Below are 27,006 nucleotides of genomic sequence, written 5' to 3'. Positions count from 1 at the left end.
GACTTGATTGGTACCTGCATCTCCACATTTTTCTTACATTCCTTACAAATTTTCAGGTTTCTACAGCTGTGAATCTTAAGCATGCTTTGGAATCTTCCAGAGGACTGGTTAAAACCCAGATCCTGGGCCCCAGCTCACACTCTCTGGTTCAGAAGGTCTGGGGTAAGCACAGGACCCCAGGTGGTGCAGGGGCTGCAGATCCAGACGGCACCTGGAGAACCCTGATCTCCTCACTGAGAAGCTTCATGAGAAGACTTCATGAGAAGCAGGGTTCAGGTTCAGCTCTAAACACCTGGGCTTCGTGCCAAGCTGAATGAGGATTTTATGGAGGATTAAATGTCCTTACGGAAGGTTCACTTTGTTCTCCCCGTCTACAACATGCTTCTAGTCCCAAGTGTAAACAAAACGGGCACAACAACCCAGGTTCATCACACCACGATGCAGATTCTATCAGGATTATGCCAATTAATAAGCTGAAAACATTCCTTCAGTATGAGATTTTTAACACAAACCTGGGAAACCAGAATCATTTTGAGAGAGCGCCAGTATTTACCAAAATATTATTTGAAGATGATAAGTGGATATTAAAATAAATTATAAACACTGAGAAACAGATATGACTCCAAACCAAGGAAACTATGAAATCTGAGGGCAGGATGGATCTCAGAGTCCCAGCGTGGTTGACGTCTTTGCTCTCTTGGCTTTCTTGCTTAGAACCACACAAGAATGCAACCTTACAGGCTCTTGTAGGAAGAGCACACTAAAGCTCTCCAACACAGTGCGCTAATTCCAACATAATCGACTTACTGTTTGCATCAGGAATATCGAAGCGCCCAGCAAAACATTCCCCAACACTCAGGTTCGTGATTCCTGGTTTGATAAGTGGGGGGAATTACTATCAAACAGAAAACTCAGGAACATGGTAAACAGGAACAGGAGAAGAACTATTTCACCAAATCATGAGCTGCACAGAGACTTCCTAAACAACAAGAAAGGGAATGGATTCAGCAACATCAGAATGAATAAAAGTCAGACATGCAATTCTATCACAAAGAAAATAAATAACGGTTTTCAATGTCCTTTAAGTAAACTGAGCTACTGCCAAGTGCATCCAAAGAGCAAATTGGGATTAACTGCAATGTCTTTTTACACCAAGAACAAGAACTAAGAACATTGACGAAGTAGAGGAACGGGACAGAGTGGGGCGTGACACTGCCAAACTGTATTGTCACATTGTGTGCACGTGTGCATAGAGAACAAGGAACCCCACCATTGTGCACCCCTGAAACACACTAATAAGAAACATGGGAAGAGCAGAACGCTGAATCAGCACTCACACCTCCAAAGTCTGCACATCGTGGCACCCTGGACAGGAGCCAGTGGGTGTGACCTGTGGGGACTGAGTGTGAATAACACATGGGACTAACAAGTTGAGAGCTGTCACCATGCAGGGGGGTCAGGGTGCAAGGCACCTAGCGGAGAGGGGCCACAACACCCTGTTCCCAAAGCTGACTTCACCACTGTCTCCTACAACCGGCTGCTATAACAGGAAAATAGGAGCAGAGGTGAGATGCCAGCCTGCCTGGCCTCCCGTCATGAGGAAGAAGACAGCAACCAGCTCTGGCCTACTGGTTTCCTCTGGTGGGGACAAGGGCAGGAGAAGACCACAGCGCTGAGGAGGTGTAAGGTGGCACATGGAGATGGCAACTTGCAGGCCAAGGCAATGATACCACTTGTGGGGGACTCGTAAAGCGCCACCTTATTTACCATCAACAATAAGCAGAGTCCTCTCTTGAGTTCTGTCCATCTACCAGCCCTATGTTAAAAACGCTGGAGAAGCCAGGGATGGAAGGAACCTACCTGGACATCATAAAGGACACACAGGACAAACCCAAAGCCAACACCATACTGAACAGGGAAAACTGACAGCATTTTCTCCAAAGTCAGGAACAAGACAGGGACGTCCACTCTCACCACTTCTATTCCATGTCACTCTTGAAACTCGAGCCAGAGCAATCAGGCAAGAAAAGGGAATTAAAAGGACACAAATAGGAAAAGAAGGCACATCTCTCTGCTGAAGACACCACCCTATCTTTAGAAGACCTGAAAAACCACCAGAGGACTTCCAGAGCTGGTCCATGAATTCAGAAAAGTAGCGGGATACAAGATGGACATTCCTAAGTCAATAGCTTTCCTGTGCTCAGAAAGAAACCAGGAAAACCATTCCATTCACAAAAACCTAAAGAAAATATGATAAAATACTTAGAAATGTTACGTGCTGTCCATTTTGAAAGCCATCGGCCACATTTGGCTCCTGAGTCCTGAGAATGTGGCCAGTCCAGCCTGAGGAACTGGATTCTTATTCCCTTTCATTTCAATCTCAATTTAAACACTTACTCGAGTTAGTGACTGGGGAATTTCATACATTTTTTAAACAACGTGGGTCTAGGAATACACCTTTTCAGCTGCAAATTCCATAAAATCTCAGCCGGGGGTGATTCTGATGCAAATGCAGTGTCTGAATTGAGGTGCTACAGACAGGAAATGCAGACCCAACGTTGAAGACTGGGAAAAGCTTACTTCAAAGGCTTAATGAAAAGAAAGGGTAAAAGATCTTGATAACTTGTATGTTGACTGCAGTTGAAATGATGCTATCCTCCAGGCACTAGTCAAATAAAACACATGAAAATTAATCGCAGGGGGCTCTTCTCACTATTTCTAGTGACAATGTTCCACAACGTGGATGTGTAAATGCAGCCGGCACTCTGTGTGACGGCACAGGGCTGCTTCGGGGAATTCTCTCACTGACCTCTCAAAACTCTGCAAGGCAGACACTATTACCCCATTCTGCAGATGGAGACCGCAAAGTCCAAAGAGAACAGGGAATGTGCCCAGAGTCGCTTAAGTACTAGACCCAGGCTAGTGTCATATTTTCAAACAGGGATGTTGATTGTGGTCACATCTCAAAGCATAACCAGGCACTTGAGTGAGCACATACCCAGGCTGCGAGGCGGCTGCCCTGAGTCCTGTGTCTCACCAGCTCCATCTTTGAAGATGGACCCTGCGGTCATAAATACCAACAGGTTTTAAGGACACAAGAGGGGCCCAAAGGCATGACTGTGGCCTGTCTCTGCAGACAGAGGGTCCCACTAAATTCCATCAGACCATATCGTGCCAACGCGCTCTGACAAACTCCTCTCATTCAAAATCTCCAGGAGAGGACTTTTTTTTTTTTTTCCTTTTTAATTTGTTCCCTCTTTCTCTTCACCAAGACACAAAAGCCAGCCCCGTAAAAGGCTGAATGGGGTGAAAGAAAATGCAACAAAGTTAATAGGGGACGTCGATGGCCCTTGGGAATTTGTGCACACGCAACCACAGGAGGGCACGTTTCCATCTCTGCACAATCTCCCTTTTGTTCCAGGGCCAAGTCCCCGTCTCGAAACGTGTGGGCAATAAATCAGCAGGCATTATTTTAAATCAACCGGTTTTATAAAATAAGCCAAGAGTTGAAAGAGGCAGGACTAATTACCAACATTCCTCGCTGAATTACTGGGCGGCGTGTGCTAAGTCAGTGTACGTCTGCGTCTTGATCCCAAGTTCATCCCGCACTTATTTCCCAGGAGGTAAAAGAACATGTGGCTAATTAAGGCACCAGTCTCCACAGCCAGAAGGACTCAAGGTAAGATTTTGTTCAAGGGGGAAAAAAAAGAAAAAAAGAAAAGGTTCTTTGCCTGGTACTTATTAATCTAATTTTTACTACTTCACTAGAAAAACGGAGCTAATCTTGTCACCTTTAGGCACTCTGAACTACCATACAGTGTTCAAAAAAATGTTACATATTTGTCATTCAGCCAATAAGAATGTCTTAAGCCTTTCCCGACCGGCAGGAATGTCTCTGGTTTGTCACTTCTAATTAAGTCTCGACGAAATTTCCAGCCCTAAATTTTAATTATATAAAACCCAGGGCCAACAGGGGAGATTAGAACAAAGTAATGCTGGATGGCAAGACAGGGGACGGCTGGGTTCCACTCTGGGCCCCTGAACTATATCTAAAATGACACAGAATGGGGTGGGGGCTCCAGATACTTTTTCGTGTTCTTAATTTCTGGCTCCCCATGCCTTCTTATATTTCTTTTAGGTGCATAATGTGCCCTGGTCTGGGATACTCACCTGACAGAAGAAGTGTCCTGCTCCAAAGGTTTTGGGGGAGCCAGACTTCACTAAGACTCTTAAATAGAGCATGTTAGAGACACGGGCTCAGTTCCATGAAGAAGACCAGCGCGTCATCTCCAACGGAAAAGAAAATGGTCACAAAGCCTCGGCCACCACCTCTGCCCACGCCTGAACCACTCCACACCTAAACGGCAGGGACAATTTGGTTTAGAATCCTCTAGACCCTTTTCCGGGATATTCTGTATTTTTTAAATCAGAGATTAAAGCGATTCTTCTCGTTAAGACTTTTCTCTGTGTGAGTAGCCTCCTAACTTACCTGCTTTGGATGCTTAGATTTTTGATGCACTTCCTTCTCACATAAATCAACACGCAAAAGCAGACAGCTTTATAAACCGCGTCGGAAAGGCTAGGGAGTCCTAGGACACCACATTTGTCTGAAAGTTCAAGCTGATGCTCAAAGAAGTCGATAAAAGCAGACACATACAGGGCAAGCACCAGCTCGCTGGCCCCGATTGCTGCAGTGCCCCCGAGTGAAGCCACTGCATTGGTCCGTGTATTCTTAGCACAGACCCAGCCACCTACCTGGGTAGGGCCAAGTTACGTTTAGAATCTGCACATACCCACAATCGCTCTGGTTCAAAACCCAGTCTTTCAAATCTAAGCCCTTTCTTCCACGGTTGGGATTACAGAGATGACATGAATGAAGGAGACTCTGACCTTGTCACAGTGACATTCACTTCAAAGCAAATAGAAGTGACGTTCCAGTCTTAAGTGTTAAAATACAGCAAAAGCCCCGATCCTGAAGGGTGAAGAGGGGGCAGAAACACTAAAAACACAGTCATAACTTCAGGAGGGGTTTCCTATTTTTTAATGTTTATTTAGTTGTAGATGAACACACAGCATCTTTATTTATTTTTATGTGGCGCTGAGGATCGAACCCAGTGCCTCACCCATACAAGGCAGGCACTGAACTACAGCCTCAGCTCCGGGAATTCCTATTTAAAGAAGCATGTGAGTCTGTGAAATATTTCAGAACATAAAATATTTCAGAATACACAGAAGGTAAAGCGTATGGACCGTCAGCCTCCATCATAAAAACCTTGACTGTAAATCCTTTTTTTTTTTTTTTTTTTTGGTACCAGAGATCAAACTCAGGGGGCACTTGACCACTGAGCCACCTACCCAGTCCCATTTTGTATTTTATTTGGAGACAGGGTCTCACTGAGTGGCTTAGCACCTTGCTTTTGCTGAGGCTGGCTTTGAACTCGTGATCCTCCTGCCTCAGCCTCCTGAGCCGCTGGGATTGCAAGTGTGGGTCACTGCGCCTGGCTTGAAAGTGCTCCTCAACCCACAGTGATGACTATCAACAGACCAAAACTCACCATCGTGGTCAGTGTGGCCAGGCGGGCTCTCCATCCAGGAGACAGCACGGCCAGGTCTTTCCTCTGGCCTACTGTGGAGACTCCTTTCACCATTCATCAGAGCAGCCCTTTCTAATCCCAGAGGCCTAAACTCATGTATCTTTCCCTTAAGCTCCGGGGACTCCCCGGAAGTTTCTCTCCAGCCTCCTGCTTCTCTAAGGCCTTTGTCACCAGTGGTTATTCAGAATTGTCTAGCATGGTCCCTGAGCTCTGCAGAAGTCCCGGGAGCCAGCTGAGTGTGTGGACAGTGGACAGAGCGGGGTGTGGAGCCCCACCTGTGACCTGACCTCTGTACACCCCAGGTCCCCACGTGGAGGCCGGGCTCCCCCCACCCATCCTGTAGGGTGCAGCAGGTCTAAACACACAGCTGAAGGAAATAAGCATGTGCTATGTGCCAAGGCTCCTGCCGCTGGAGAGACGGAGGCTCGCCATGGTCTCCCCTGAAGTTCCTCAGGCCATTCCCTCTCAGAAGCCAGCTCACGTCCTGACGTCTGTCCTCTTCCTCTGGTGACATCTGGTGAGCTACTGAGCGTCTCTGTGCCATCTCCCCTATCTGAGGTGGCGATGCCAGCACCTCCCTCCCAGCCAGGGGTACATACTGCTGGCCTGTGCTGGGTGTGACTGCAGCGGCAGCCCCTGTCCTGGGAGACCCAGCCCAGGCAGAAGGTGGGGGTCACATCACAGGAGTACCCGGAGGAGGGGAAACAGCTGCTGCTCACTCTACAGGACGGATCCCAACCTGCTTCCCACGAGCACCTGCCCCAGAAGCCTTTGCAGACGTGGGTCTCCTCACCGCCTCTGCTCCATCGTCACCTCCACGAAGTTTTAACCTCCCCGTCATAAACCATGGCTGACCAGGGTCACGGGCTACTGCACTACGCATGACCTGTGTGCCCTCCCAGAGCCAGTTCCTCTCCATGGGGGACCTCCCGTCCCTGCTGAGGATGCACGCTCTATGTATCATAAAGAAATGACGGCTCCCAGGCACCCCCGTCTCTGCCCGCGCTCGGGGTCCCAGACCCTGGTAATCTTGCGATACCACCCTCACCTCCAGGAACAGGGAATCCCGAGAACTGCACAGGAGACAGAAGACGGTGCAGTTGGTATGGCTTCCTCCGACAGGGGGAGTGACGAGTGGCCAGTATCTGCCTCCTGTCAGGTAGCAGGAGTTCAGCGATGACGACGGTGAAGACCCGCATAACTCAAGGCAAGTGGCTGTGTGGCTAGGGGTCACGGGGCACAGCCGGCCCATCCACAACCTGGTAAAATCCAATGACAGCTCTGTCCCGCCCCTCAGCCACATAAACAATGGCACTGTGGTCACAGTCACACAGGGAGAAATCGTCCCCATTTACTACAATATCACCAAATGAAAATGCAATTGGTATTCCAATGTTTTCAGAAAACCGGGGACAATCCGCCGGCTTAGTGAGGTCCGCTGCTCTGCTGTAGGCATTTGCTCCTCCTGGCCTGCTCTTTCAAGTGGACACAGCCTGAAAGCTCAAGCCAGAGGACTTCATCCCGCCAGCGTTCCATTACCGGTCATTAAAAGCATCACAGAAAGGCCAAGCCCAACACTGATCAGTAAGCACTGACCAAGCACCTTGCCCTTCTCGGCCTGTATTCAGTCTGACTTCACCACCGAGAGGCAGCTGTGCCTCGAGATCAGTAACCCTCGCCCCGGGGGTCCCTAAGCTGTGAGATGCAGGGCCAGAGGGTGCAGAGCAGGCAGGGCACACTGTGCAACGGCCAAGCTGCTCTCAGGACACGGTGAGGGGGCTGCCCAGCCTGGCGGGCTGAGGGTGCTTCGGCAGGGTTATTCCTCTGCTGTTTGTACCTTTAAAAGTTAACAAGTACCACCTGCAACTACTAAAAAGAAAAACAGTGACTCAAAGAAAAAAGGAAATTACTTCGTAGGTGACCTTGCACAAGCCAAAGACCCTGCAGGGAAACGGGGTCTCTGGGAAGAGGAAGAGCTGTGTATGGAACCCGGAGACCGAGTCCCTTTCTCTGAGGACACAGCCTTGTGGATACTGCACTGGATTCAGAAGCAAAGGACACCAGAGGTCACAGACACCCCCTGGGGCGGAGGTTGACAGATCCATTGCAACGACTGGGCCCAGAAGTGAATACGGCTCCAGAAGAAGTCTCAGATCTGGACAGCACCTCCACCATGGGTCCCAAGGCAAGCTGAGCTGAGACACGCCCCATCTGTTCCTGCTTCCTGCAGTCAGAGAGGCTGCCCGGCTCCTGTATCCCAGGCTAAATAAACCTTCAGCAAAGTCCACCCGTGGGGGTGGGAGAGCCTCCTTCCATCAGCCCTGAACCCCTCAGCCCACATGATTCCATATGCCCTCTCCCTTGTTTCTTGCACTCTCCCTACAAACTGAGTCACGCCTGGAAAACTCTATTCCAGGCGAATTTCATAATTCATGGAGAAAGAGCAGCAATATAGTAGTCAACTTTTCCCCACCCTGGAGAAACCTCGAGGACATACAGCATTGTACAACGAGGTGATAACAAGTGGGACTTCCATTCCAACTCACTATGTTCGGAGGGTTGCAGTGTTAAGGATGCAGCCACCAACCAGATGCCCACACGGATTGAGTTAACCTGGCACAGAGTCCTGGCAAAAAGCACTCCTGCCCTTGACAAGCAGAAACAGAGACAGGTGCCCAATTCCTGAGATGACTCAGAAAAGAGTGAAAATGTAACAATAAAGTACTTTACTTATAATAAAACACTCTAAAGTAACAAAAGTATATATTTATATATTTTTAATTTATATAAACTTTCTCTGAAGGAGCACAGAAAAAAAAACATACAATGTACAACCTACTCCACAGAGAATATTATGACTCTGAATTCTTGAATTCAAAAGCAGAAAGAAAGATGGAAAGAGGAAGAAAAGGAATGATGGAGGAGAAGAAGGAAAGAAGGAGAGAAAGTGGGAGGGAGCCCGGTTTTCCCTGTGAATTTCTGAACAGAGAAATGTCTGCACACTATCGCTCGTGTGTTTGAGCTCCGACCTGACCAGCTGCGTGTTGGGGAAAGAAACCTCGATGACCTGTCATCCCTAGATCAGGCGACCAGGACTTCCAGGGTCCATCCAAGGCAGGGAGCTGCCACAGACAGGAGCAAACACCGAGGTGAACGATACCTGGAGGTCAGGACCAGGAGGCATCCTTAGCTGCGAGGCCTGATATGTCCCAAAATCCGTCCTTGGTTATCCTGTTGTTGTTTGAAAGACGATGCATCAAATTTCAATCCTCAAGTTTGTACCAGTGCGGTGCCCACAAAGCCCTTAAGAAACCATGTCTCAGGGCTGGGGCTGTAGCTCAGCGGCAGAGCGTTTGCCCAGCATGTGTGAGGCACTGGGTTCGATCCTCAGCACCACATAAAAATAAACAAATAAAATAAAGGCATTCTGTCCATCAACAACTTAAAAAAAAACATGTCTCTTAACGGTCCCTAATAATGTTTTGTGTTAATCCACAATTTGACATATGGGAATGCTCACTACTGTGAAAAACGCATTCCGCATTCCACACAGCGGTTCATGTATGGTAAAGACGCACACTTAAGTCAGTTACCAGTTGGGTACGCCTGTTCTTAAGCAAGCCAGGGAACATCTCCACTAACCAGATACACAGCCACAAGACTCATCATTCCACGTCACCCGACATAAAAGCCAATAGGAGGAATTAATCCACAAGCAAACGGGTCGATACAGAGGCCAGATGCCGACCCTGCAAAGCTTCACAGAGATGAAACCTGATCAGGTGCGCAGAAATGAGTGATGTGAATTTCCAACCTCCCGTGGGAATCCCTGCGAGTCACCAGACGGAGACAATTTTTCAACACAATTCAAAGAGCTTCCTAATTTCAGTAAAACTCTGCTAAAGAAAGGCACTAACCTGAAAACCCTAACTTGGCTCTTAAAAACTCCGATCTCATCCCACCAACTGCAGAATGCCGGTAACTGCAGGCATCTGGGACAAGTGCACTACAACCTCTCTCCCCCCAGGTTCAAAATCAGAGAGATGGGACCAGACGCTGCAGTGGGTAGAGCACATCCAGCTGCTCATATGGAGCTCACAGAGAAGCAGTTTAAACCTTTAGATGTGAACGAAGAGTTTGCTCAGACTTCACCCAGAGGATATGGTATTCGGTGGTACCTATGTCGCATACTCACAGAGAATGGCCCAAGATTCAGCACTTTATGGTTTTGCTTTCAGTCATTGGCTTCACAAAATTGTGCTGACTTAACTATAAAAGGGAAGATAAAAGCCCAGATTTCCCACATGTGTATTTCTATAATAAATATCTCAGTATTTTCACACACACACAGAGCTGTTGAAGATACATAAACTACTTGTACAAAGCACTGAGACTTAAGCGTCTGAAGCAATCACGTACAGGGAAATTCTACATGGAAATTCGACTTGCCTTTCATAGTACATCACCTTACATGGATGCAATCACCTCTTTCTATTCTGCCCTTCGCTTAACGGCATTAAAACTCATCTAAACAGCTAAACAAACCACCCAGCTGGTAAAACCAAGGACTTTCTGTTTTCATTTATATGACACACTTCACCAGTTCACATATCAAAGTCTTAAAAACACAAAATTTAAGTAGAAATAAAATCTATTCAGCATGAAATCAAATTCATCAATTGCTCATTTTTTGGTCATACGATGTGTCCCAGTTTTCACCGTTTCTTTGTGTTTGTGACATTCACAAACTCTGAATAGGGGCTCACAGCTCAACCCAGGACGGCCAGGACACAGCATCGTGAAGGAAAAAAATGGGCAGATTATTTACATTTATTTAATGCAGAATAGTTTTGCGAAATCACATCTTAAACACTTAAAAATGTCACCTTTTTAAATGATATGGAAATGGTGTTTCCATACACTTGTATTTGGGCAAATTTCTCCTGTATCACAAGCAAAGGTCGTGATAGGAAAACGGACTTCAATGTGATATATTTTAATACAGCATCAAACAGAACCTTCAAATTGGCTATAAACCACAATGAGCTCAAATTCACTTCATCTCCTCTCCTATTTGCTCTTCAAATTTAAAAAAAGTAGATCATAATGAATAAAATGGACATATTTCTCCATATCTCGTTGCTATTTAATTCTTGTTAGTTTAAATACCCTAAGATATGCATAGAACAACTGTGATTCTTGCAAACATGAAACCACATAAATCTTATATCTATAAAACCTTAAGAGTGTCAGTTTTCATCCAAGCAGAACTTAAAATTCATGGCATAATCAATTCCAAAGCAAAAACCTTATTTTTTTACTTGACAAGAAAAGTGAAATATCCCTTGTGGTGACAATATCCAGAATGTCAATCACATCTCAGCAAAATTCTTAAAATTCCATGGGAAGCAGTTTGGATCCTTTGGGCCCCTAAGGAAGTTTCAGTTGACTTCTCTATCAAGAAATTCACACACACACAAAAAAAAAAAAAAGAAAAAGAAAAAGTAAATTCCACTACTGTCACAGCATTTTAAAAGACTCTGCAAATAAAAAATAAACAGACTTTAAAGTTGTTGTTGAAGAATCCTTTCGGTCCCTCCTGGGAAGGATCACCTGCGACTTCCCGATTGCACCACATCATCTGTTTGCTTTAAGAGTAAACTTTAAACACAGAGATTGCTGCTTCTGCTCCCAGGAATGAACCCAAAGACCAACAGTGAATCACCGGTGCGTAAAGTTCACATTGTTTGTTGAACAGGAACACTTGGGACTCTTCAGAAAGAATCAATTAGGTGAATGGGGGGGAGGTAAAAATTAGAAAGTAAGGAAGTTCCACTGCCGGTTTTCCTTTTAACTTTCCCTGAACCCATCATCCCCAAAATTGAAATGTTTATCATGAAGCGAGGGGTGTCTCCCCATGGGAGGTGGAAGACACATGGGAGATGCAAACTATTCTTAGACCTGTTACGACTTTCCTGAGTAATTAGGAAGCTCTATGTCCCCGACAGAATGAGGCTAACGAGCTCCTGCCGTCTCTACTCTAGCAAGAAATCAAAGAGACCCAAAGCAGGGGACTCAGTTCAGTAAAAGGATTACACAGCCTGGCTATTATGGAGCCGAAAGCTCGCCCACCACTTTGGACCCGCAGACCCTTCCTAAGAGTTTCGACAGGCAACGAACGTGACTAAATGAAAAAGAAGACTGCAGTATGCCGTAGAAGGTCTGTATCTGACAAGGGGGAGCCTGGGCAAGTTATTAGATGATGCCCGGTCCAGATAACGTTCAGGTTTTGAAACTTTCCCCAAAGAAAGACCGGGAGGAGGTTCTTCTAAGGAACACCTGCTCCTGCCTGGGACTCCTGCTGGAATGCTGCCTATGGAGGGTCCCAGTCGGTGTCACCCTTCTTTTGAAAGACAAAGGCATGTCGGAACCCACGGAGGTGACACTTACAAGTACCACTTTGATGATCGGATAAAAACTGAGGAGTGAAAAATCCAGAAAACGGGAAAAGGAGGAGGTCTGGGTCCCTCCGCAAGCATGACGCGCACCTACCTTGAGGACTTCCATGGGCACCTGGGTGGCAGAGGGAAGGGCTGTGGGCGCGCTGACGTTGATGGCTGGTGTCTGGCTCGCGGGCACTCTCTGCTGCAGGAACTGGGCCGCCTGCAGCTTTTGCTGCTGCTCTCTGCGCTCCTGCTCCTGCATCTGTTCACGCATGAGCTGCTGGCGTAGCAAGATGCGTGATGTCATACTGGACGAGCTTATCGGAGGCTTGGAGGCCCCGGGATGCTCCGCAGAACTGCTGTGGGGAGACCAAAAGGCACACGGCACTTAGTTTCCTAATGAGACCCCTTGTTTGCATTTTGGGGTGTCCTAAATGGCACCACACTGCAAAATGAGTCTTCGCGAATATAATCAAGTCCTACACGACGGTACTCCACATAATTGAAAATCAAGAGGTGACAGGATTTGAGTCATCAGTAGTTGAATTAAAATAAGTCGGCTTGATTGCATCTAGGCATTTCTATGAAGCTGATTAATTTTTTTTGACATTTTATACCGCACACCCTTCATTCCACCAAATATAGTGCCGCCATATGCATTTCCAAGGAGCCATGTATCTTGATGGCACCCCAGACCCCAGATTCAGACACAAATTGCTTGCTTTGCTTTTTTAAATAATAGAATCTAGCCAACTACTCAGAGATGCCTTCAAAATACCTTGAGGATGTCTAACCTGTTTACTAAGAAGGAACTATTCAAGGAAAGGTGAGCTTTATCGTGGGGAAACAGCTCTCTGATAGTTAATGAAAGAAGCAGGTGGACGAGAACGTCACCCCTGAGCTCGGCCCCAAGTGGACCGGGGAGCAGGAGACGAGCCCCGTTCTTGTCACAGCTTCCTCGGGGGCCCCTTTTCTTCTGCTCTTTCTTGGTGTGTCCGCTGCTTTGCGTGCTCTGTGTGTCCTGCTACTAAGGGTCCGGGGCTCCCTGAGTCGAAATTATTTACCATGTTAAACTCTCGTCCTAAGAATTAAAGACCCCACCCCAAGTTTCCCACTTTGGGTCTGCAGCTGCCTTGCCTTGACAGCTCTGTGACACTGACGAGTGGTCACACCCATCTCCGCCTTAGTGACTGCCCCTGGAGTAGAGGGTGCATTGGAGCAGAAGGCACTGGCCGTCCTGCAGGGGCTGTGCCTGGCCTGCTCACGTCCACTTCATCGTTCATACTCCAGGCCCTGCCTCCTGGGGACTTTGTGGGATTAAATAAAACAACACACACAAATCCCTTGGTTCAATGGGTCCTTGGAGCACTGCTTCCCTGAACGTCTACTGTTGCTGTCACGTGGGAAATCTAACTATTTATTCCTTACGACAGGATTCCAAGACCCCGGGTTCAGGCAATTCGTATCAAACTTGGGAAACGTTGGAGTGACTATTCACCTCAGGTCAGCTCGTCTGGGGACACGTCTGTGCTGGCTCTTCCCTGCCTGGGTACAAACCCCAGCACTGCCTCTGCCTTCTCACCAAGGGCCGGCTGAGGCCTCCACGTCACTGACCCCCTGGGAAGTCGCAAAGGCAGAAGTTTCAGATCCGCAGGAGGCAGAACGTGCTGCAGCATGAGCAGGTGTCCCGAAAAATGTCACGGTCGACTGCTACCCCCAGTTTGCCAATTTACACCACGGGACAGACAAGCGGGCTGGCCGATGGGGACGGGGTCCTGCCGAGCTACCTCCTGCGGCGTTCACAGATAGTGCGGGAACGTTTGCTGATGGGACTGAATCTAGGCGACGTGATAAGGTTAGAAACACAGGTGGAAACAGCCCTTGAGGTAAGAGCCAACGTTTTAAATGTTCACCACAAGAAAAAGTGTGCGGATATGGTTCTGGGGGCCATGGCTGGTGAACACTACAAACCTTCAAGGAAAGGACCAAAGGTCATCCAGAAGCTCCACCATTGCTCCTTCAATTAGAGTCAGGGAGCTTGTCGCCAGACAGTTTTCCTTAAGTAAATGATTCCGATGTCAGCTTCCCATTTTCCTTCCATAAATGGGAAGCTGACACTATAGAGCTCCTTACAAACGCACGCTCTGCCAAATTACCTAGATGTGCCCTGGAATCCGAGGATGAGTAAACCCTAACACATGAAGTCAAAAAAAACACGGCTTATTTTTAAAAAACGGCCCAACTACAGAGCAAAGTAGGAAATAGATGTGATAAAGAGTAAATTAGAAAGCAGGACTCAGGCGTACAGGATCTGGAGGAACCATGACGTGTGCTTGTGTGCGCGCACACACACACACACACACACACAGTGACCGCCAGGAACGTGACGGACAGTCATGGTGACCAGGCTGAGAGGGGAACTGCAGGTCAGTTTATTTTTCTTTAATTTTTATCCTCTAAACTACTAAGCCACGATATTTTGTTCAGTGGCAAAATACATGTCACTAGACACTGATTTAAGAATGTGAAGACCAAAGTCGTCATTTGGAGGAAGAAAGGACCTTGGATCCATCATCACAGAGGGGACAAGGGGATTGTGGCCAATACACTGTTTTCCTGGAAGTCTGTAGCATCCCAAAGATTTATACCCTCTTTCCTTCCTTGCCTTCCTAAGCCACAAATCTGTTCATTACTTTAATATCATGCACCCTTCTGCACCCTGAGAATGCTCCCGGGCTGTTCTACTCACTTAAAATAACCCAGTCACTGGCTGAGGCCCTACCAAAAGAGCATCAGAAGAGAATGTATTTTCCCTCCATTGAGTATGTACGTGTTCAAAGCTCAGTGTACTCTCCTAAGCTGAGAAAAGAAGGGAGAGGTATTTAAAAATTAAAAAAAAAATAAAGAAGTAGTCTTACTATTCAAAGCCTGTCAGGTCCTGACATTCCCAGGGAGGCTGATCCTTTTGATAGAAACAGGAGCAAACCTTTGTGTGGTAGCAAATGCAGCTGTGGAATAATCGCACTAATTAGCTGCCCAGGACAAGTCATTGGCTGTGATACGGGGAGGAAAATCCTTTCAATTAACAGTAGAGCATTCCGGAGACAAATTAAAATCGCTAGTTACAAACCATATTAAGGCTGCATACTTGAAAGTCAACAATGTTACTTAAATCCCGTTCTCAAATATTCTCCTCAGAGGAAAGATGCACATCTAAACAAGAGCCCGTACAAATATATGGAAACTCTATGAAAGAAAATAGAGCAAATATATTTTGTAGCTCAGCTCATTGACAGTGTTGACAAATTTTTCAGGATTAAAAAAAAAAAAAGTGCCAAGGAAGCATTAGTTCACTGCACACACACACACACACACACACACACACACCCTGCAAGGTGGTTGCTCTCCATCTTATGGAGATGACTGAATCTGTCATTGTCACCTCACAGACAGACATGAGGACAGCTCACGAGGACATCTGCGCATCATCACACCAGAGGGACGAATGAGCCCGGTGTTTTAAACTCAAAGCCGTGGTTTAGCTGAGGCTGTTCCAGGTGACGAGGAGGCTGATGCCAAAGCTTCTGATGACACACAAGGACAGATGTCCGAGTGCATTTGATTCTGAGTGAAATGAACCCGTCCGGGGCCCATGAATCTGAACCCTGCCTCCATAATCCTAATTCCATGAGTCTGATTCCTCTTAATCAGATTATGAAAAGGTCATTTATTCAACAAACAGTTTCAGCCAGGTGCTGGGAATACCTGGCTGCTAATCTCACGTTCTAAACCTTGGTTGCCTAATTCTGAGACGCCTGAACATCAAGTCAATTACCTTGATGACTGGGCTCTGATCTGGTTCCACGTGGGAAGGTATACGTCTCGCCTTCAGAAACCAAAGCTGGGCCCAGAGGCAAAGGCCCTGGGTGGCACTTCCCTGAGTCGCTGCAGCGGGATGTGCACCTCCCCTGAGGACAGGACCTGCTCCACGCTGACCCAAGGAGGACTCCAAGGCTCAAATTCCAGCCCACTCAATGCTGAGCAGTGCTGCTTTCCATGAGCCACTTAACCTCTCTGGTCTTCTCTAAAACCCACCTCCCGAGGGCACTGCAGGGTCACGTGAGCTAACTGGCTAAAGCAAAGGGCTCAGCACAGTGGCTGGAGAGCAGCAGAGTCCAGGAGTGGCCACTGAGCGCCACCGAGTTCCTGCCTCTACTGCTGAGTGTAGGTTTTTAGACTTCAACACCTCCTGCTTCTCTGCGATGGTATAGGAATATTGGACAGGGCTTCTGAATAAGCTGGCATAGTCCTAAATCCAAATAATTTATTCCACTGCCTTTATCAACAACCTCAACCTATCAGAAATTCCACAATGCCCCAGACCCCGGCTTCCCTGATCACCCCTCACCTGACGTGTGCCCATACCCCTTCATTCACCACGTAAGTCTGCTTTGGTCTCCGCATCACAATTCTCCATGTCAGGAATCTGGTCACTAAACCCAGAGAGGCTGTGGGAAGGGTGGGGCCTCTCCTGTGTCCCCCTCCTCGACCCCCTGGGCAGGGCACAGCTCTTCCACTGCTGACTATGACAGAGGCCCTGTCCGCCTGTCTTTCTGCACTTGGGTTTTCCTTATTAACCAAGAGCTTTTCAGTACACTGGCCCCTCGGCACTGTGGTGAGGACTTGGCTTTGTAGTAGATATAAAAAGCTTAGCACAGTGACTGGAAAAATTAGTGGTAAAAATTATATTAAGCCATGAACATGCTACTTCTTTTTGATAGAGGAAGCAATTAAAAAAAAAAAAAGGCTTGGACCATGGAAGACATGTCTTTTAAAGGTCAGATGATCCCTGTTTAATTCTGAGAACTTGACAAAGCTTTGCAGGGATGGAGGAAGGAGGTGATTTCAGCTGCAATTTCTCATGAGCCCTAAAGTAGGAATCCCAGCATTTCCCCCAGTTAAAGTAAGCACAGGAGCATTGGGTTGACAGAGCGCCAACCAGCCTCGGCTCACACGGGGCACGCTGTGCTCATGACCAGGAAGGCACAGGGCAGAGGCTCTTACACACACAGTGCAGGGCACCAGAAGGCGCAGCAACCTCAGGCCCTGGTAGGAAGGCTGTCGAAGGAAGGCTAAGCCACAGGGGTTCCCAAGGACAAAAGGCTGCAATGTCCTCCTTGGCTGAGAGCTGTGTCTAAAATTAAATCTCCCAGTTCCATTCCTGCAGAATTCTGATTTCAGTTCAGGTGAGGCATCTTATCTACAAATTCTCTGCATCTTATCTGGTACGCAGCCTCGGGTAGAAACTAATAGCAAAACGTCCAAGATCCCAGATCTGTCTGGCAGGAGCGCTGAGACACCAGCCCACATCTCCAATTCTGCAGCCCGGAGGCTCTCTGTCCTGCACCCGAAGTGTGCAGCCTCCGTGGGCTGGCCAGCACCTGAAGCCCTCTGCATAAGTAAACTTGCCAAGTAGACAGGAAGGAGTAAGAAGCACACTCACTCCTGCCAACAGGGCTGCAGAATCAGTCAAGAACATCCCTCCAGATGCTGCCCGCGGATCTTGACGGTTACGGCACAGCTACTGTATCATAAGCCCAGGAACCCATGGCAGGATCTGTGGAAATGCCCCCAACCAGTCTGCTCTGCCAGAGAAAACCCAGTCTGAAGGTTTCGAAAGTGCTTCCACAGGAGGAATCGAGTTTGTGACAGATGTGGTTTTTAAAATCAGGGTCTTGGTGTCCATTTCAGAGTGCTCAGTACCACACTGTCCCCACCATGGTGATTCAGGGTGACTCTTCCAACATGGATAGAGGAAGCAAGCACCAATAGGAGACACCATCATCCCTCATTGTGGGATTTACAACAGCTGGGAGTATGAGCCAGTGGAGGGACCAGGTACCACAGACTACTGTCGAACCCTGAGAACTTCAGGGCACCTGGACTCACCAAACCTGGGTTTTATTCCGTGTGTGTGTGTGTGTGTGTGTGTGTGTGTCTGTGACTCCAGGAGACTGAACTCAAGGTCTTGCACATGCTAGGTAAGCAGGCCACCACCAAGCCTCATCTCCAACCCCAAACTTGGGTTTTAAATGACATGAAAATAAATAAAAATCTGCCAAGATTCCACTTTTTCTAGAAACGTTACCAGCTCATATGATACATACTCTGTTTTTTTCTGATAAAGAGAATATAAAAGGGCTTGGAAAAGATAGCACATCTTGCTCCCCTTTCCCCCTTCAACCAATATCTGCATGCTCTCTGACACAGGTGCCCCTACGCATTTGGGACATCGCCGTCACGGTGCCTGAACTGAACGGTGCTCCCATCTCAGGAGCGTCCTACCTTTCATTGTATAAAAGAGAAAAAGATTCTAAAAACTAGGAACCACCAGTTATGTGGAGGTTGAAACTTGAAATCGTTACTTTCCGACACCAAGACCCCAACTAGTCAATACAAACTAGAGATCAGAGACTCTCGGGTCTATTCGAGACTCTCTGTTCGTCACCTGGACCATCGGTGGGTCCAAGTAAGAGTCTCAATGGATGATTACACCCAAATCAAGGGGTCTTAAGAGACTTCCAATGTATCAATAGTGTCTGAAGGAGGAATCAAAACAGGACACCCCGGGGTGGGGGGTGTGGCTGTGGCTCAGTGGGAGGGCACTGGCCCAGCAGGCAGGAGGCCCTGGGCTCTCTCCCCAGCACTGGGAGAAAAGAAGAAGGTACCCTGGGGTACAGGAAGAAACCTGGGGACATTTCTTTACATTTATGTCATCATTTCTGTGCAAGTGGGTGAGTGCAATACATTTGTACAGGGTTTTATACACACACACACACACACCAATATAAAATGTATAAATAAAATTAAAATGCACTTGGGGGCTTGCCTGACAAACCAGGAAGCGGCAGGGAGGATCAGCCATGTGGAGTGCCCTCTCTAACACATGAGCTCTTCTAGGTGGCTTTCGTCCTCATTACTTTTGCATGCTAAGTTGGTGATTGTCACTTCCCCGGTTTCCCACGTCTCTGCACTCCAACCAAGGACAATGCCAGTGTCTCACCAAGAGCTGCTGTATGCCAAGGACATGGACTCTGTCCTCCCCCCACCTTATGGCCATGACTGTCTCCACCCCAGCCCACTGCAGCTTGGCGTTCTCCACATTCCAAATGACACGCTGCTATAAGGGACAGGCAGGGAGAACGCCGTGCCCCACGCCCAGGTCTTCTGTCTTCCAAATCAAGCATCTTTCTGCTAGACCACACTCTCAAATTCTTCTGTCCAACTACGGAATCTGGTTCTCATCGGCTGCTGTGTTTTAAAGGGCTTTGTAAAAGTTCTCCTCCGCGAGGTACATGTGTTGCTACAGCATGGCAAGATGCCCCACCTGCGATATGACTTCAAAGAGCATTTAAAAATAAAATCCCAACTGGGACCACCTAATGACAGAATTCTGTATGAGTGCAATGATCAGGAGAAACCTTGTAACTGCAGAAAGCCCCTCTACCCCTGCTGGGATCATGACCCGAGACCTGGGGCAGCCAGGAAACATTGTAACAGCCTGGAGAAGACCCAAAGGCTTCAGGTTCCCATGGAGGGCTGCAAGTCTAGGGCATACCCACCAAGGGGCAAGGTTTAGGACTGTGTTGAAATCCAGAGGAAAGTGCAAATTCTGATTGAAAGAGCAGGAAACAGGTGCACCTTTAGGGCCTAGGAGGCAACCTTACCAAGAGCAGGCAGGACTTAGGGCGAGCCCACATTACGCACACCTGCCCCACACAATCCCACTTCCTCAGGAAAGTGCCCATTCCACCTTAAAGAACCAGACTTCCCAGGGCTCGCCTGTAATTCCAGCAGCTGGGGAGGCTGAGGCAGAAGGATCCCAAGTTCAAAGCCAGCCTCAGAAACGGGGAAGTGGTAAGCAACTCAGTGAGACCCTGTCTCTAAATAAAATTCAAAATAGGGTGTGGATCAGTGGACAAGTGCCCCTGAAGAAGGAAGGAAGGGAGGGAGGGAGGGAGGGAGGGAGGGAGGGAGGGAAGGGAGGGAGGGAGGGAGGGAGGGAAGGAAAGGAAGGAAGGAAGGAAGGAAGGAAGGAAGGAAGGGAGGGAGGGAGGGAGGGAAGGAAGGAAGGGAGGGAGGGAGGGAGGGAGGGAGGGAGGGAAGGAAAGGAAGGAAGGAAGGAAGGAAGGAAGGAAGGAAGGAAGGGAAGGAAGGAAGGAAGGAAGGAAGGAAGGAAGGAAGGAAGGAAGGAAGGAAAGGAAGGAAGGAAGGAAGGGAAGGAAGGAAGGAAGGGAGGGAGGGAGGGAGGGAGGGAGGGAGGGAGGGAAGGAGGACGGACGGAGGAACCGTGCTTCTTGTCTCTGATCATCAGGTGAGGTGCTCCTCTGCCTGCAGACATGGAAAGCAGGCTGGGTAAGGAGCATTAGCAGCCATGCCCTGTCATAGGGATGTACTGATGCAGGGAGTGTCTGGAGCTGGGACACCCAGTAAGAGGTGGCCTGGGTCTCTGGGTGCCACTACTAGGGTAAAGCAGCTCCCTTTACACTACAGCTGGGAAAGCTGATAGAAGGTAAGTCTCAGAACAAATACAAGGAACCATCCTATAAACTGAAGAAGGGACACAGTGTTTGGACGATATTCTGCGTCTGGGTCTAATCCTACCTGGAGCTCTGATGACCAAGAGCATTCAGAAAGGCCAGTGTGATATTTGTTTGGGTAGAGAGAGAAAAGGGGAGGGGAGGGGAGGGGAGGGGAGGGGGGATAGTAGAGAATAGGACAGACAGCAGAATACATCAGACACTAGAAAGGCAATATGTCAATCAATGGAAGGGTAACTGATGTGATACAGCAATTTGTATACGGGGTAAAAGCGGGAGTTCATAATCCACTTGAATCAAACCATGTAATATGATGTATTAAGAACTATGTAATGTTATGAACGACCAATAAAAAAAAAAAAAAAAAGAAAGGCCAATGTGATAGGCCCTGGGCCACCCTGGCTGCCTTCGGTGACACTTTAGAAAGCATCGGTACTTCTGAACCAAGATGATAAAATCTCATCTTAACATCTATGGTTCACATAATCAAAGCCTGAGTGTCCTTTATCCAAAATGTTTAAGTCCAGAAGTGTTTTGGATTTCAGAAGCTTCGAATGTTAGAATATGTGCAGATGCATAATGAGATATCTTGTGGAGGGGACCCAAATCTAAACGTGCCATCTATGTGTGCTTCATGAACACCTTACACACAGAACCTGAAGGCAATTTTGTACAATATCTTTACTGCACCTGCGTTTTGACCAGCATCTATCCCGAGAGGTCTTGTGGGTTGTCCACTCATGACATCATGTCAGTGCCCCAAAAGTTTCAGATTGCGTATTTTCAGATTATGGATCCCCACCCATAGTCCTCATTTTCCTGTTTCCTCCTGATTTTATCTAGGTACAATGCCACGCACAATATTTTCCAGTTTTCCAGGAGTGAACCTCATTTGCCAATGAGGTTTAAGGAGAAATGTCACGTGGTATGCCCATCTTTTAATATTAGCTATTTGGTCTCCTTAGATCTGGCCATAGTGGACCACGAGGGTGAGGGCCTGCCTGCAGGGAGAAGATGGCATGTACCCAGCCCTTCGTAACCAAGTGGAGCCAGCTCCAATGAGGGCAGAGATATTTACATGTTTTATCAGGTTATGGATCCCCAGCTCATAGTCACATAAAATAAATATTGGTTCAATGAGTAAATCTGGTGTCTCTGTTCTCACAAGTATGCCACCCCATAGAGTCCAGTGATAGTTTTAGAGTCCCTTCTGTCAAGAAGCAACCTGGCCTCATCCAGTGACGGAACTCAGCCCCAGGGTTCCACCGTGTTCCCTTAACCCTAGGAGGAACTGGTCCCTCACATACTCTTAAGACTTCCAAAACCAGGACAGATCTCACAACCAACCCATGGACCTTTATTTAAAAGGGATTTTCTCCTTCCCCAAACAGTTGCCTTAAAATTAGTGGTGAACTTGCCTCAGGAGATGCTACCTGACAGACAAGGACTGGACCATCCAGAGAGGTTATGTCCCCTTGAAAGCTCAACTGAGCTGCAGGTTGGTGATTCAGAAGAACGGGGATGGGAGCAATTCACTCAGTAGAAAAGCAGAGGAAGAAATTCGGATTCACACAGTATTTCAATGAAAGTGCTTGATATATATAACAGGTAGGAGAACAAGCCCTGGGTCTGGGGGGTCTGGGCTGCAGCTAAGCTAACCCCACATTTCTTAGCTTTATGACCGACAGCAGTGTTTGCCTGGCCAAACCCTAGCTCCCCCTCTGCAGAGCCGGGCTCAGAAAGCCGTGGTGAAAATTAAACGTGTTGCCACAGGGAAGATGCTCGGGAAGGAGCCCCCGACTGAGTGGTCAGTAAGAGTGAGATGAGGAGTCCTTTGACAACGTGCTTCAGTTCCTGAAGAGGTGCCTGAACATCCTAGGGTTTTTCAAAGGGCGTTCCACTACGGTGTGTCTTTGCTTTCCCAGAGGAAAACACAAAACAGACAATTAATGGGCAGAGTGGGCCCTGCTCAGAAAGTTAATGGGCAACAGCTCAGAGCACAGCTCTGTGAGACGCGCTGGCTGGGAACTGCATTCGGGGGTTTCCACGGGAGGCCATGCTCCTGTGGCAAATATTTCAGTTAACTGGGAAAAAAAAAATCAGAATCAAGAATTAGTTTGGGTATAAATTCAGGTTTGGCCTTACTACTGTCTTTATGCTGCCTCAGAATGGGTAAGTTTCATCTGACGGTACCACTCATTAACTTGCTTAAAATTAGTACTAAAGAAAGGTACTCAGGGCACGGAGGCTGTGGCTCAGTGGCAGAGTGCTCAACTCGAACATGTAAGGCACTGGGTTTGAGCCTCAGCACTGCATAAAAATAAAGTAAAGGTATCGTGCAACTAAAGAAATGTTAAAAGAAAGAAGAAGAAGGAGGAAAAGGTACTACGTTCTAGAAAACATTCCTGTAGGAGGGGAATCACAAAAGTAGATGTCATCTCCCCAGCTATTATCTGATTTATAAGGCAGAGATGTATAAAATTTCTAGCATAATGACATTTTAAATGCCTAATTACACAGACTTTGTTCACAAAATGCTGTGTCATTTTAGAGAGATGAGCAATTAACTGTTTTAATGACACAGAATCAAAAAAAAAATACAGACAAGAGTATCTATAAAAGCCAACTTCAGCAAAAATAGAAGCACAAGAAATTAGAAACCACTTTTTAAACTACCTTTTAGGAGGCCTCTTAAAGTCGTATCTACTGACACTGATGGACATTAGCCCACACATACATTGATGGGGGTTTTATTTTTAAGAATCAAATGCTAAAAATAGTTCTGCCACATCTAGTGTTTTTCCACTACTCCTGCCGCCTTGAAACACACCTTCACAAGCTGCTGAGCACAGGGCCTCCCTGGCTACAGCAGAACCTCTCTCATGACCCAGGAACGCTCAGTGAATAATTATTAAGCCCCAGAGGTGGGTTCTGCATACGACGATTTGCTTGAATGCCTATTCACTTAGGGACACCGCTCGAGCATTGTTTTCGAATCTTATCACCAAATAGTGAAAGTAAATGTTAAAGAGGGGTGCGGGGTTGTGGGGATGGGGGTCACCCACTCAGTATGGCTCCGTTTCAGCATTTCTCTAAAACTGCTCTACAATTTACAGGCCAGGCAGAAGACTCTGATGTCAGGATGTTTTGCTTTCCCCTCAAAGAAAACAAACAAACAAACAAAATCAATATCCCCAAATACAAAGGAGATGTTTATCAATGCAGAACTATTGGTATTCCATAATCAAGGTGGGAAAAAGAGAGAGAGAGAGAGACCAAAATCCAAAGGGCTGACGGCGGATTTGACAGTTTTGAGAACTGTCACTGCCCAGCAAGCTGTACCCAGAAGAGAATTCTCTCCGATTCAGCCCAAAGCTGGACTGCAGTCTGCCTGTCACCAGAAATCAAGCTCTCATCTAACTCAGGTGCCTCAAGCACTCAGTTTTTGTCATCTATGGATTTAAGATCAATATTCTGTCTGAAACAGGAAGGCAAAGACACTGGCTAGAACTTCCACCCCCCACGCCCCCCACCCCAAATGAGTAGCCGCCCATGTCACGTCCACCCTCCAGTTATGGCTGCAGCTGATCCCAGCCACAGCCAGAGTGTCGGCTCCAGTGTTCATGATTCCCTCTGACTCCCCCTTCCCCCAGAAGGAAAAAGGCAATCGCTCCTTCAAAGCAGCCCCGGATGATCTCCAGAAGGAAACTTGACTTACAGGTAGACGCTTTCAAAGGAGCATGGCATGAACATCTGAAATCTAAGCGCCTCCATCTTTTCTCCTTTAAGGTGTTCTGCAAGCCCTTGGCGAAGAGTGAAAGTCAAAGTTAGTTCTGGCACTGGCTGTGTCACTAGGGGTGGCTCCTGATAAGGCCCTGGAAACTCCAATCCAAACACAGCTCCACGCTAGAACGGTGCCTGGTGTCTGTCTGCAAAGGCAGACCTGTTTAATCCAGTACCTACAGTACCTGCAGGACAAAAGCGCAGCTTCACCCTGCAAAAGGGGGCTCCTCCAGGACCCAGGCACCCCCAGACAGCCATCCTGCAGCCCGGAGCACAGTGGGGGGCTGAGCTAGCCTCCCCAGCTCAGGTACCGGTTCAGGCCTGTGGGGGCTGCCCGTTATTAAAGAACTTGAAAGGAGGGGTGATTTCACATGCCGGTGAATTTTTAACACTTAATGGACGCACAGCATCTAGGAGGGAGGGCGGGTGGCTCCCCAGCCTCCCCACCTGGGAGACGCCAGGCATCAATTCAGCACCCAGCTCTGGCGTGCTGCATCTAGGCACGAGCATTTCTGCAGCGGGGAGGCTGGGCATGCCCTCCTGCTGACAGGCAGCATTCCTCACCCCCACACCCCAGGAGAGGAGGGAGAGCCGCCCTTGCCTGGCTCTGGTGGCGGTAAAACACAAGGTGCGTCTGACTATGGGCACCCTCTTTCAGCACCCACACACCTCCAGCCCCCAGTCTGTGGAGCCCGAGGCCGTCGTCCTGTCTGACTCTGGGCGCCCTGATATACAAGAGGCAAAAAACAGCAATATATGTTCTCAAAAAAAAAAAAAAAAAACCTTTAAAATGCAGACATGACAACATCAATATTATCAACTATTTATGTGGCTCCTATAGACCCAGCACACCAGAGATGCCTCTCAGAGTTGTGAGAAGGTGTGTTTCTCCCTTCCCACCATTCAAAGGTCAGAACAAGGACATCTGGCACTGACTAGCTGTGCATCCTGGGCAGCTTCCTCCACCTGCCCGGGCCTGGGAGCCCATCTCCAACCTGAATGAGAGGAGAATACTGCGGTCCCCAGGAGCTATCACCCAACTCTGATTCCGCAGGGCCGCAAAACTGTCCTTTCAGATTCCCCTTCATAACAGGAACTACCCAGCCAGTGTTATCAGCCAAACAGACGGTCTCCATTCCTTGTTCCTTCACTCATTCTTTGGTTTGGTAGATTTTTACGCAACACCTGCCATGCCCCAGGTGCTGTGTAAAGGCTTCCGGGTTTTCAGTCCTGAATGTGGGAAACACATTCTATAACTATGTGAGACCAAAAGTACTAACGTGAGTATGACAGTCAATGACAACTCGGAGGGCCTTCCTCGCAGGAACCTGGGCTGAGATCTCAGCCCTGGGGTGGGAAGAGACTTCCAGGTGATTACAGCACAGTAAGAATCTCGAGGTGGGGAGTCAGCAGGAGGGACACAGCGAGGGACATCATGGTACTGGACCAAAGCAGCATCTAGGGCCAGGCCCACAAGACCCCATGGGCAGGGAAAGAGCACCAACAGGGGAAGCTGTAAACAGGGGAGCGATGGGCACAGCATTGAGTTTCTAGAAAGTTCTCTCTGGCAGCTCTGCTGAGAACCAGATAGGAGACAGAATCAACTGCAACGGTCCTGAGAGAGTGCATATACGTGCAGGAAATCAAGAGGATGGAATCATCCCAGCGAGACTTGCAAGAGCCAGCTGGACTGTCCACCCCGGGCACTACTGGAGGTTGCATTAACTTACAAAGCACTTGGGTACATTTTAGAGTGGAAACTGATTTATGACATGCTTACTCACGGGAAAATTTGTGCCCTCCATGGGCTCTCAAAGGTTGACCACGAAACCAGTGGTATCAATTCCAGCCACGTGGCACACGTGGTGGGAGTGCTGCCAGCCACCGCCTGGCTCTTTTCTCGACTCTCCACCACTCAAGGCAGATGTCCACTGACCAGTGACATGCACGTTGAAGAAACATTACTTTTAAGGGGCATGTTTCAATTAATAGTGGCATTTGAGAAAGATCTGGAAGGCACTAGTGTCCTTAGGACTCTTCTGGGACACAGCAATGATGTGCACACCGTATGTCACCTGCCACCCTCTGCAAAGTTCACGGAGTGCTGTGCACACGGCCTCCTTCTGAAGACCAAGCACAAGTGTTCACAATCACTCCACCAGTGTCCACACCACCAGTGACCATGGCCATGGGGTCTCTGCTGCATCCCTGGGAGGAGAAGCAGCCCACAGGTGTCTCTAAGACACATCGAGCTCCCGTGTATAACAAGTCCACGTGCCCATTTCCTCTGCCCACACATGTACCCCAAGTTTGCACACACACGTAAGTGTGGATGGATGCGTGCGCACGCACACACACACACACACACTCTTAACTAAACCTTAAACTTGAAATCAAAGAATTGATAGTATGTGGGGGGAAGGGTGGGAATGACATTAAAAAATAATCTTAAAACAAATTTGAACATAAATATTACCTGTGCTTTGATGCATTTCCCATCTTAATTACTACTCCCATCCTAAATCGCAGTGACTAAACCACAGTCCCAAGAATTCTCACTGACCCTGTAAAAGCCGAACCTTACCT

General features: G+C 47.9%; 1 protein-coding gene across 7 annotated transcripts in view; it reads right to left on the bottom strand.

Moving 5' to 3' along the window:
• The window catches only part of Mitf (melanocyte inducing transcription factor), a 180,934-nt gene that overhangs the window by 61,525 nt on the left and 92,403 nt on the right, over positions 1–27,006 (bottom strand). For 3 of the 7 annotated variants that reach the window (XM_026392669.2, XM_026392664.2, XM_026392670.2), the window contains exon 2: positions 12,147–12,396. In XM_026392669.2, the coding sequence (XP_026248454.1) occupies positions 12,147–12,396 (250 nt within the window). Of the gene's footprint in view, positions 1–12,146; positions 12,397–24,355; positions 24,433–27,006 lie in introns of those variants that run through there. The other 4 variants (XM_026392667.2, XM_026392668.2, XM_026392663.2 and 1 more) reach the window with 2 other exon arrangements.

This window comes from Urocitellus parryii, chromosome 16 (genome assembly GCF_045843805.1).
Source record: "Urocitellus parryii isolate mUroPar1 chromosome 16, mUroPar1.hap1, whole genome shotgun sequence".
In the NCBI taxonomy this organism is placed as follows: domain Eukaryota; kingdom Metazoa; phylum Chordata; class Mammalia; order Rodentia; family Sciuridae; genus Urocitellus; species Urocitellus parryii.
This window is presented reverse-complemented; position numbering and strand designations above follow the sequence as displayed.